The sequence below is a fragment of the Malaclemys terrapin genome, chromosome 1, assembly GCF_027887155.1.
Source record: "Malaclemys terrapin pileata isolate rMalTer1 chromosome 1, rMalTer1.hap1, whole genome shotgun sequence".
Lineage (NCBI taxonomy): Eukaryota > Metazoa > Chordata > Testudines > Emydidae > Malaclemys > Malaclemys terrapin.
Window position 1 is genome coordinate 126,422,778 of NC_071505.1, and position 13,060 is coordinate 126,435,837.

At 38.1% G+C, this 13,060-nt stretch overlaps 1 protein-coding gene across 2 annotated transcripts in view; it reads right to left on the bottom strand.

The window, feature by feature from the left end:
* Window positions 1-1,325: 1,325 nt before the first annotated feature.
* Window positions 1,326-13,060, bottom strand: part of WNT7B (Wnt family member 7B) — a 138,068-nt gene continuing 126,333 nt past the window's right edge. For both annotated transcript variants that reach the window (XM_054038392.1, XM_054038381.1), the window contains exon 4: window positions 1,326-4,533. In XM_054038392.1, coding sequence (XP_053894367.1) covers window positions 4,054-4,533 — 480 coding nt within the window. In that variant the 3' untranslated portion in view covers window positions 1,326-4,053. The remainder of the gene's footprint in view (window positions 4,534-13,060) is intronic.

Genomic DNA, 13,060 nt, shown 5'->3' on the forward strand with positions numbered 1-13,060 from the left:
AAATCAATACCATGAACTTACAATATGGTATAACAACTTTCTTCCCCTGGTACTTCCATGTTTGCCCCTGGATATAGTTTGATTTTTGTATATATACGCTGCATCCTCTTTTATTGCTGTGATTCTGACAAAAAAATGCTGGGTGTTTGCTCCTATACTTACAGTTCCAAGTTCATTCTGGACACTGTCATTACAATAATACCTCTTAATGATCAAAAGTGGAATGGGCAGCCATTCTGTCCAGCTGTGACAATTGCCATGTTTGCTAATTGTTTCAAGCTTCAGAGAAGCAGATTTCTGTAGATCTCAGAGGTTTCAGTTCCCAAGAGTTGAAGCATTGATATCTTTTCTCCATGGCCAAAAGGAATACATAAAATCAAGTTATTTCCAAGGGAAGCTAAGTATAAGGGGAGCATTTTTATTCTATGACCCTCATCCCATCCCCAATATCGTTTTGTGTTTTAGGTTTGCCCAAATTCAAAAAAATTCACAGTAAAATGTGATTGGAGCCGCATGGCTTCCTGCACCTTCTTCCTCTCACAACTTGTTTTAGGATTGTTAAAAGTTTTACAAAACTTTTGATGAGATTCATGTACTCTCCAGATTTGTTGTAGAAATGTAATTATTATAATTTACTATGAAATTTTCATACAACTCTGTTAATAAGTTTCTCATGATGTAGTTAAAAGGTGCAGTATTCTCTCTGATATCTGTGGGCCAAATTCTACTCACATTTACCCTAGTGTAAACCCAGAGTAAATTGATTCATTTCCATGAAGTTACTATGGGTTTAGTTTACACAGACTTTGGCTATATATCTAGTTAGATATCTTCTCTGAGGGGAAAAATATGACAACAAATCATATTGTCTAGATTTAGACAAAAAGATACTAATGGCATACGTATCAAGGAGATTATTTCTCCTCTAACCAAAGTGTTTAATTTTATAAAAGTTCCTCTTAGGTCCTGATTCAGCAAAGTAGTTAAACATGTGTGTAACTTTAAGCATGTGAATAATCCTGTTAACTTGAAGTCCTTTGTTCTGTCAAGACCTACAAAGTCCACAGACTTCTTGTATGTTCCTCATTATCCTCCTGTGTTCGCTCATCTACAGTATACATAGAGGACTTTGGACTTTATTAATGCAAGGACCTTCCTTTGATATCTTGACCCACACGCATACAGCTGCTGTAGACTTGGGAGCATACACCGTGCCATTCATAAGGAGGCTATAACCCAAATTGTTATTGTTTTTAAGTGTCATATTGTTTAAAAGAGATAAGTTAACCAAAACAAAAGAAGAGAGGGGTTAGAAGGGGGGAGAGTTAAGTTTTAATAGAAATGCGTTTCACGTTTTGTTTTTTGTTTGCTATACAACATTAACGTAGTAAACAAATTAAACTTTGTTCTTAAAATTCTTTAATAACATACAGTATTCTGAGCTCTGTCATTGCAAATTACTGTAAACCATGTTGTGTCGCTGGGAGCATTCAAACCTCCTATTGTCACAGCTATTTGACATTGAACTACTTTTTTTTTCCAAGAAAAGTTATTCATAAGCTATTTGCTTTTGTGAACGCCTTTGTTAATAGGTTTGATGTCATTTTGTGTGTTTTAATTCAGTATGGGCAATGGCGCTTTCTGACCAAAACACACTTAAACTGTTTTTTATTCTTACATAGAGCAAAGTCCATGCATTGTTGTGGTCAGCCCCTGCTTTGTGCTATGTACCTTTCTGAACACCCCACCCCAAATGAGCAAAACTTTTATAGGATGGTCTGACACATTATATTCTGGAAGTCAAATCCACAGTAGAAACATCAACATGAAGAATAGCTGATGTAGCTATTTAAAATAGGGGGTGGGTGAGAAAGTGTCATTTTGGTCCACTTTTTGGGGTGGTTGGTGTTATAATATATAATTTTTTTTACTCAGTGTAGTTCACAATAATTTAAAATACTCTATAGACATTTAAACGATATACAATAATATAACTTAATTGGATTCCTCAATTGTACTTAACAAATACTATTCTAATATATTTACAGTATGTAGTACCATATATGACTGTGCATTACTGTGCATGGGAGCTTTATTTGCTTCTTGTCAGGAATGAGCTGAAAGTACAGTATATAATTATTGTTTAACAACAATACCCATGAATCAAAAGGGACGTTAAATTGTATAGCTTGGTTCTGGCATAACTGGGGGCAGCCACTTCAATGGAGTTGTGCTCATTTATTCAAGAGCTGGATTTAGACCATGGGCTGGGATTTTCATAAGTGATTTTGGGTGCCTCAATTTCTAGGTGCTCCATTGGAGACTCTTTAAAGGGGCCTGATTTTCAGACGATGGGTGCTCAACACTTGAAAGTCACGTCCCTTTCAGGGTCTCAAAATCGCTGGTCACTTTTGAAAATGGAGGCCCAAAAGTTTAGGAATAATTTCTAGATGACTCTTTGAAAAACAAAACTGAATGTCCAGATTACAGTAACTAGACAATATTTAATCCATGTTTCCTGCCAGCCAGATAGTGGCACTTGCTACAAATTACACTTGCTGTGTGTTTATGGGAGCGGTTTTATTGCAGCTGGGCATATCTGGCTCTTGTGGTTAAATTCACTCTGATTTACAATACTAATCTGAATAGAGATTTTAAAAAATTATTCCTTGTGGGGAAAAGGGAGTGTGAGTTGGAGTTGAACAGAGGTATAAAGATTCAACTTCTTTCTTAACATTCCAAATATTTACCGGGGGCTGGGAGTAACATACTGTTGCCAACTTTAGAATAATGATGACATTTAAAAAGTAACCCAGACTAACCCATCAGCAATTTATTAGCTTTGTGTGGTACGCTAATGAAGCCATCATGAGTCAGAGATTGTAGCAACATGGAGTTCAGCTACTGTATTTTATTAATTTCCTAGCTTAGGGTGAGCATAAGCTCTTTCACAATATTAGTAATGGGCAAGTTTGTGCTGGGAATTATTAGGATGTTGTAACTCTTGCAAAGAAAGTGTAATTGCTTGAAAGATCCTGCTATGGCATTTCTCTTCAAAGCAAAACCTTTAATACCTGTTGAAGCATGTCTTTGTGCCTTAAAACTACCCATGCCAAGATGAAAATAGGTGCTCCCTGCCTCACCTCTGAATCTTAATGCTAGTTCTTATCTGGGGATGGGCAGGAAACCACTCTATCAAGCATTTGTAACCACAGTTTTGCATGATCTTATTGCTCAATTCTGATCATTGCTTAAGGCCTACAGTAATTGAACTCTCTAGTAGTGGAGTGACAATAGATCAGTAGCATTGAAGAACTTAGGGAGAACCAAATACAAAAATCATAAAGTCAGAGTTCCAATAAGTTTACATTTAGTACAGAATTAAGACATAGCTACCCGTTAGTGCTTAGAATTTTTTGATACTATTAAAAACATAAATAATATTTTTTAATGTTCATTCATAGGGTTCCAGTGTCACTGGCAGCTGACGTAATTTTGCGAATTTTATTTTTCAAACTGATAGTGGAGTTTTTCCATTTTAATATTTTTTGCCTCACTATCAGTCTTAGTTTTTGCTATACCTGCTTTTTTAGAATTAATATTTTTGCAGCAATATTGCTGGTTTTTTCAGTGGAAGTTTCATTGTCTTAAAAAAAAAGTCTTATTTGCACAGGGTTTTATTTTTTTTTGTAAAATATGAAAAAAGTGTTTTTTCTTTAACCCTCCTGGGATCTGTAATTCAGTCAGCTTCTCTGATATGTATAACTTAAAAATCTAATAGGAAAACTCTACAACACCCAAATTGCAGTAAAAAACAAACAAAAGAAAAAGTTGCATGTGTTTGTCAACATCACCTTAATCTTGTTGCCCTTATTTCCATTGCAGTCACAACGGCCAGCCAGCCCAAAATGCATCATCCTTAGAAGTATAAGTGGTGGGGAGAGATTTCTTTTCCCAAAGAAACGTAGATGTGCAAAATGATGCTGTAGTTGTCTGTCATACTCCACTTTCTTCACTTGTGGTGATTTGTTCTGTTTATTTAATCATAGGCCACTATTTGCAGGTGAACACCTCCGTCCGCTCACTGCACGTGTTGCACTTCACAAAGCAGCACCAGTGGAATTTGCAATTACACTGCCATACTTTCGTGTACTGGTGTGTGTTGTAACCCCTTCCACAGCACATCATGTCACACCCGTCTGCATTAGGAGATGTGCGGTTACAGAGTCGCCCCTGGGTACCAACGCTCCCCGTGGAAGCATCTTCCTCACAGTAGTTGGGCGACTTTTCGATATACACCAGATCTGTTTCCATTGGTTTCTGATAACTCCTGATCTGCTTGATCTTCAGGAAGGTTGGCTGTCGTAGCCGACTGGCCCGTACCACCTCCACTTGTACTGCAGCATTATACTTTTCTTTCAAAATATATCCAATCTCTCTGAATTTAGGAAGTGTGGTCCAGCAGGTCTTAGTTGTACAGGAACCTGAAACACCATGACACTTGCATTCCAATTTCATTCTCTCTTCAAGAACCTGTATGTGTATATATACATATTATTATTGGAGAAAAAAAATATACTAAAATTTGCCTAAATCATTGTTTATAGTTAATATTTATTAAAATCGGTTGAAATTTTGTATATGCCTTTTTAATAAATATTCTTTTGTTTGCCACAAAAACTTGTTTTTCAAAAGATTTTGTGACATTTATTATAAGAAATTTTATCAGAAAAAATGTTTTTTTCTGCTTTCAAGTAGTTTTGAAATTAATTTTTTAAATTTTGAAATCAATATGAGATTTTTTTGGGGGGAGGGGGAGAAACGAGGAGGAAACCTACCATGTGGCAATACTGACCAAAAAATTCATTTTTGAAATCTTATTTTGAAAATGGAAAATCAAAAAAACAAAATTTATCACTAATTTTTTTTCTTTTATTAAATGTTGATTGCATTTTTTTTCAAAAAGGTTAAACAAAATTGGATTTTTTAAATATTTGGATCAGCTCTAATATTCATTGAATAATTTATTTGTAGTTGCCATTGCATCTCTGCTCATTACATACTTAAAACATCAGCCTATATTAGATATCCACCTACTGACCAGCCAAACCCCTAGAACATCACCCTCAATTGATCTAGCCTGAGACCAGGCAATGGCTGGCCATAAACATGGTTCTTGCACCAGATCCACAAAGGGTCCTGTGAAGCTAAGAGTCAAACACAAAGATAAACAGGAACATTATTTTTATTATCAGTTAATATTTATGTTGCATTAGTGCCTAAAGGTTCCAATCCAGGATTGTGGCCCCATGTGCTTGGAAACCTATCCAGGGCTCAATTCTGGCTTTCCCACAAGCCCCAAGCAGAAGGCCGCATGTTCTTGTGCCATCCCTGGAGAAACTCAAAGGCATATTGTGATTGTTGGACACAGTTGCCTCCTAGGGTATACACTTTTCTGCAGTCCAAGTACCTGTGCCTGGCATGTATGTGGCACAAGATATTTCCCTCAGTGCACCAGCAGAGCTACACTACTCAGCTCTTTTGCGGGGGTGGGGGGAGGATGGAGAGAGCAGATGTGGAGCTGTTCCCCACATCTGGTACAAGGTTGCGGGGGAGACAACATAGCAGCCCATAGAGGCCTTTATGCTCCCAACAATTCTACCCACGTATGCCCCTTGAATCCCTGGTGCAAACCCAGCCACAATCTGGCCCACAGTCATCATCAACTTTTCATGAAAATCCAGACCTAATAATAAAATAAACCAATCTTTCTCCCTTGTATGTATGCAGCAAGATGATGGACAAGAAATATGAGCTCCCAAGCTCCACTGAAGCACTAGTGCAACCTATCTCCTTCAGTGGTTTCACAGCAGATCCCAGACCATGACTGAAATGGGCAGAGGACAAAAGGGCCGAAATCTGAGTACAATAGCATAATGAAGCAGAGGGGAAGCAAAAAGTGCTTACTGCTTAAGAATAAAGGCCTTAAAATAAATGCAGTAGAACTTTGGTTAGCCCTGCAAATAGAGGGCACTCTCCTGAGTTGTTTGAGTTTCACTTAAATTGTATGTTTTCTTTTTCCAAATTTCTGGGGTTTCATTTTTAAAGAGAATATCTAGCTTTGCTTCTCTTCTGCCAACATATCGTAGCAAGTACAAGTGGGCTAAGTATCTGGTTCAAAAATACCTTAGGCTCCTTGAATCCAGCCTTAGGAACCAGGCTCAGATTGAGTCACTGTCAAGTTAGCCCTTCATTCTTCTGATGGTAGATAAAGCTGATTTCCAAGCAGTTTACTGCATTAGGCTAGAAGTTCTTCCAGCCCTGGGGGCCAGTTTGCTTTGTGTGGACATTTCATTCTTAGGATAAGGGTAGGAGTTTTGCTGGTGACCATGGCCAAAACGTCTCTTTTACCCCTTGACTGTTGGACAGTGTGCTCTGCACAGACCTGAGTGCCTGTCCCCCTCTATCCTAGAGGCAGCAGCACTTCATTAGTGCGGGATGTACATGTTTTGTGATGTGTTTGGGGATCTTTCCAAATGAAAAGCGCTATATAAATATAAAGGGCCTGATTTTTTTCAAAGGCCCTCACTCCTGACTCCAATTTTATTGTATACATTTTGTACTTAAAAATAATCGATTATAATTTAGACATATACACATCCATTAAAAAGGAGCACCTAGCACCTGCTGTAAGCACTGGTGACAATTCTTAAATATGAAACCAGATAACAGACCAATCCTGAATCCCAGCTTCAACCATTAATCAACATATCCACAGTCATCAGCAATAACCCAGCAGCAAAAATCAAACATGAGCTGTGGACAGAAATGGTACTCCTATTCTAGTCTATATAGATTTTATACCACCCTCACCTTAGGTCACTGTAATATGCGAGTGCCTTCCAGATATGCATTAAACATCTGTCACCATGATTCATTCTCCCTCTTATTCTCTCCCCAAGGGACAATTAACTGTTTGTTTTGCTTTTAAATGTACATGCTGCTATATTAGAGAAAGCAAGGTACACAAAGTGCACCTTGCACTTGGAGCAGAAGGTGGTGAGATTTGTCAGTATGCTTAGTTCCTACGAGAGTTTGTGTCATGGTCTCAGACCTGCACTCAAGAAAATTCTTTCTCTCTCACAGATGAGTTTTCCCATTATGGTAGAAAATTCCATGGTGCCTGAAGAGGGGAGTTGTTGACCCACGTCCTCGGTCCAGAGCTTTAGGTGATCTTTTTTGACATGCTGGACTCCGACAACATCATTTATACGGCTAGCCGCCTGATATGCACAGTGGTGCTAACTCTTGCCATTTTATCATTGGTCTTGCAATATTTGGTGTTTCACGTGAGCCCCAGCTTCTGGAGTAATGTTGTTATACAAGAATCTCAACTTTCCTTTAAAAATAGTTTCTAGTTTTTAGGATTGTGGAGAAAACTTGAAAATATAACGCTAATGGCTTGAAAGCCCAGAAGAGTCCAAAATGTATCAATTCATTATTTTTAAGCAAATCTCATGCTTTTGCGGGAGGAGGTGCTGGCTCATGCTTTTTGAATGGTTGGGGTTTCAACACTGTGTTCAGGCCCAATGATCAGGTAGTTACATTGCTAAATGCTGTAATGTGTGCCCACAGTTATTTGTGGGTGCAAAACTTTGCCCACAAAATTGGAAGCCAGGGAACCTAAGGCCCAACCAAAATAATATTTCTTCCCTTTCCCCAGGTGGTTTGTGTTCAGTATTCATATTCATTAAGAGCCCAATTCTCACCTTTGCACATGCTGAGTATTACCTTACTGCTTGAGTATCCTCACTGGCTTCCTACTTGCATAGTAAGGTACTACCAAACGTGAGCAAAGAGGGCAGAATCTGGCCCAGTGTACTCACTGTTGTGACTGAAGAGAAACTGATCTTTCTCTTCCTATTTTTCCGTCTGATTTGGTTTGTCTCAGCAAAACTTCCATTGTAGTTCTGACCCTGAACCTTAAAGGTACTGATTTACTAAGATTTAACATACCCTGCCAGGTTGGGTACCTGATTAAAGTTTAAAAATCATTAGCTTGCATGACTCTCTCCTTCAAAAATTCCATTTGTCATATGTCAGGGCCTCATATCTAACCTTGAATAGTTTACAGCAAGATCTACTTCCCAAACCAAATTCCCATCACTTGACTTGCTGCCTCAGACTAATATTAGAGCATTCTTTAGATCCACTTTCCATGGGCAGTCCCACTCCAGCCCCAATAGGGTCTTGCCAAGTAAAATTTTCTAACTACTACTGCTATTTTATGACATGAATTGTGAAATATAATGGCAAAGATTTTTATTCTACAGAGTTTGCACCAATATAAATAATATACTAAAATGCAATTGTGAGTGTTGCCCTCCTCAAGTCAGCTAGACAAGCCTTACAGAGAGAATTAGTTTCTGACTGAATAAAATGCAACCCCCCGTCTCCCCCACAATGCAAAACCAAGCCCCATTTTGTAAATTTCAAATCTAGGCCCAAGTGCATTATATCAGATACAGTTTCTATACCTATTAAAAATCCTATCTGGATAAAATATGAAAAACAATTGTAATATTTTGTGTGTGTTTGTTTTGGCTTGGTCTTCCTGATTTGTGTTTTCTTTGGTGGAAATGCACATTTTTGGACCAGATGTCGAATGTAACAAAACCCATATTACTTTTAACTGCAGTATCAAAGAAATAGAAAACTCAAACAGTTTTTCTGTTAAAATATGCAAGAGATCGACTCTTGCCTTTGGTAATACTCATCCAGAGAGAGAGAGATGGATTCTGATTCCATATACTAGTATATCATCACTTCCCCTGAGACTGGAGAGGGTGGGGCCATTACAGCCTATTGCTTCTGAGGTAGGAATGGGCACTATTTATAACTTTATCTCTGAACAGGTCTGGAGCTAGTAATGCCATCAGATTGCCAATCTCAAGGAGCATCTGTGAGATGACGGTTCACCCAATTAGAGAGAGGTTGTAACACTAGTACAATGATTACTGCTCTATGGTGATAACTTGAGGCCCCTAATGTTTCGTTTGTTAATAGCGGGTCACTATTTTGGTGTGTAAAAATAGCATATGTAAGCAGGGTAATGGTCCATGTCATGTCTCATATGATCTGGCAACAGCATGAAAAATATGGGTATTTCAGCCTGACGGTTGCTCGTAATGTTCTCCAGTCAGAAGTAGAGCTACCCTGAACCCTCACCTCCCAGCCACACAATACTTATATTTTGTGGTATGAGAGAATATAAAACCCAGTTTACTATCTCCCCCTTATGCCCAACAAGACTTTCCGGTGAAGGCGGTCCATTCCTCCCTCCCCTGACCCAAAGTCTCCTGTTTAGTGGGGGAAATAAGAGTGGAGTCCAAAAACTATTGCCCATCAAACAAGGGCTGTTCTTGCCAGGGCCATAGAAGGATGAGCCATAGAGCCTTATCCACCAGCTCCTACAACTGTTTCCTGCCATTGCAGATAGACCTCTCCTGGACAGCTTCCCCAGCAGGTAAACAGAAAATAGCTTCTGAGTGGAAATATTTCTCAGCTTTGAGTGATAAAACTAACCAAAATTTTCTGAAATTCAATTTTTCAATGACTTATTTCTAGAAATTTCAAATTTTGGGGGGGGAACACCCCCCACCACATACACACATGCACACAAAAATCTGTTTGAAGTTTTTCATTCCATTTTGCTTGTGTAATGTTTCAACCACCTATACAGCTGGTTGACTGTTTTTAAATCTTTTGACTAAAAATTTAAGTAAAAATAAATGGAAACTGTTTTTAAAGTATTGTGTCTGTCCTCCCATTATTTTGACTATAAACCACAATCCCAAGAAATAATGACCATTTTATTGTGTGTATGATGTGTGTACACTACATACTAAGTATGGGTATAAATACTAAAACTGAACCCCCAGAAACCTTTGTCAATTTCTCGAATTGAATGTTTTTGTAAGTTCTGAAATATTTGGTTTTTCCCCCCTATGTTTTTCCTCTTTTGGTTCCAAGCAAAATGGCCAAAACACTGGGCAAGAAGCTATATTTCCATCTAATTGGAGCAAAAGAACTCCCCCCATAAGAGATTCTGAGCCAAGGTTTTCAGACTCAAGAAATACACTCAAGTTATGTTATGTAAATATGGATAAGCTTTAGCTGTCCATCTGACCAATCCAAGTTGTAACTCTGAACCTTTCAAAAGTTGGATTTATATTTTTCTGCAGATGAATTTGAGTGGGGGAAATAAGCTACTAAGAAAAATTACCAAAGCCTTTTTCCTTCACAAATCTATTCAAAATGGATGTCTAGTGAAGTAGTTCGTCTCCTATAGGGTAAAAAATGTATCCGCAAGTGGTGGACCCAATTCTGCAAGTCATTGAGGGTAAATTTTTCAAAAGAACCTAAGTAATTAGGAACTGAAATCCCACTTTCAGAAGTGTGTATGGAACCTAAGGCCCTTAAACTCCTAAGTGCCTTAAATCATTTTTGAAAATGGGTTTAGGTTCCGAAGTCACCTATGCACTATTGAAAATTTTATCTTGAATGCTTTTCTGGGAACTGCTTGACCCTCTCAGATCTCATTGAAGACACTGGGAATTGAGAGTACTTTGCATATCTTAGGAAATAGCACCTTGCGGGACTGGGCCTTCTATTTTGGGACATAAATATTACAGTTAACATAGGGTGTTCTTGTCCTGAGGTAACACTTCATGTTAAAATTGTTTCTTTAGATACTATATATTATAAATGATAACCCACAAATAAACTCATTAGCTGTGCCACAGCCAAATCATGTCAGCCAAAACCCCTCCCAGTACCACAGTTCTGTGGCTCCAGGAGCTGTGAGAAATAGTCGTTGTTTATACGAAAATGTCCCAAGTAATTGAATAAGCTGTTTTAAAGAGACACTGAACATTTTTTGTCCCTCCACACTCATTCTTTCAACTATAAAATAAGATGTGATCTTCCAGGCATTCAGACAAAAACCCATTGACATTACAAAAGACTAAATTTGGGGATGGAGCTTCTGGCATTCAGTGTTAGTGTGTATTTCTGGAAGAAAAAAAATAGCCCAATATTTTCTCCACATAACCACAGTGACTATCTAATAAGAACCTAATTGATTGATAAACAGTTGGAAACATTTATTTTCATCTGTCTGGTAAAAGCAGTGATCTGTTACCAATTGATCTTCCTTTCCTTCCCCTAAAAAGCAAGCAAACAAGAAACCTATTTTCTAATTGAGATGTACCGTGAGAGTTGGTCATTGTTTTGACCTTTTAACAAAAAGTGAAGATTAATGGCACATGTTCCTAGAGGTTACTCTTTCTGAATTCCATAATACAGTTACTTCCTAAAATACATAGTAGAAAGTTGCATCGCTCATAAAATGGCATCAGAAGTTTATTGGATTTTATGAACATTTAATTTTTAGTTGTTATATCAAAGTTTTGTCCACAAACAACTTTTGTAACCACTCAGATTTGCACCAAGCCTTTTATTGATTTCCAGCCTTTCACAGTAACACTTGCATTAGACTTCCAGGTACAGTTAAGGGGGGAAGGGAGAGTGGGTTCAGATTGTTCTGATCTATAGCAGTCATTTCAAAAATTACATTTAAGTTAGGTACTTCAGTATTTTACACACCTCAGTGATGTGTTATAGCAGAGCTCAGGTCTTCCATCAGTAGCACATTATTCATCAACAGTCCTAGGTAGCTATTTCTTCCAAACTGCACTGATGTCAACTTTGTCATTTATAAGAAAATTCACAAACTTGCTATTAATTTGAACAATACTTGGAAGTGCAATGCAGAGCAATTAGAAAAGTCCAGCTAAAAAAAACCCCAAAAATCTGAAAAGCCCAAATATCTGTCTCTTTCAAGGGCTATCCTATTAGCAAAACGTTATAGACTCTACTATGGTTATAAGAGCCAGAGCCATTTAGCTATATATGAAAGCAGGTGTGTCGCTCCATCAGGAGAGTTGGAAGCATTCTTGGAAGACTCCACTCATGTGTAGACTTTCATTCTTCTCAATGCTGCCTCTGGGGCCTAAAATATTAACCAGTCTCCGCAGGAATGCAGCCATCCAAATGATGGAGTCCTAGATCCTGATCCAAAGCCTATTGCACTCAATGAGAATGTTTTCATTGACTTCAGTGAGGGGTTGGATCAGGCTGTAGGTAGGGAAGGGATTCCTTACACCCTTTCCTTCACAGTGATTCTGTGGTAGGTAGCCATAATACCACCCAGACAGCTATTCCATTCATCGGACAGTGCTACAGAGAACGGAGCTCGTAGTTGGCAAATTCTGAAGGCGGAGAAGATAAGTGACATAACAAATGATGTCTTGTATTAATTGTCTTTGACTCATGTTCAGAGCAATTGAAGGTTGTATTCATATTGGTTCTTAATAGGTAAGCTCTTGAGCCATGAAGATCATATCCAGGCTTCCTCCAAACTTTGAGAGGGATTAATTATATTCCATGTTGCCATCTAGAACAATCAAGTAGAGATGGATCTAACTTCCCAAAAGTCCAAGGCGGTTAAGATTCAGTGTTACATTTCTGTTACCAATTGATCTTCCTTTCCTTCCCCTACTAAGCAAGCAAACAAGAAACCTATTTTCTAATTGAGATGTACCGTGAGAGTTGGTCATTGTTTTGACCTTTTAACAAAAAGTTAAGATTAATGGCACATATTCCTAGAGTTTGCCAAAATGTTTGCAGAAAGTGAAATCCTCACAAATACTAGTGCAAATATATTTTCCTGAAAATTCCTTCCAGAAGTATTCATTTGGTAATCTAGGAAGCTCTTTGGTTACTTTCCTCGTGTTTATGAAGTTTCACCTTATATTATAATTATTGTTATTTGCTTAATTAGAACAGGCAGTGTGGTTTAGTATAGAATAGGGCAGTAGACTGGGAGTCAGGAGCCCTGGATTCTGTTCCCGGCCTTGCGTTGACCTACTGTGTGACTTTGGGCCAATCATTTCAGCCTCTTCCACTCACGCCTTTTATCTGGCTTGTTTATTTAAAT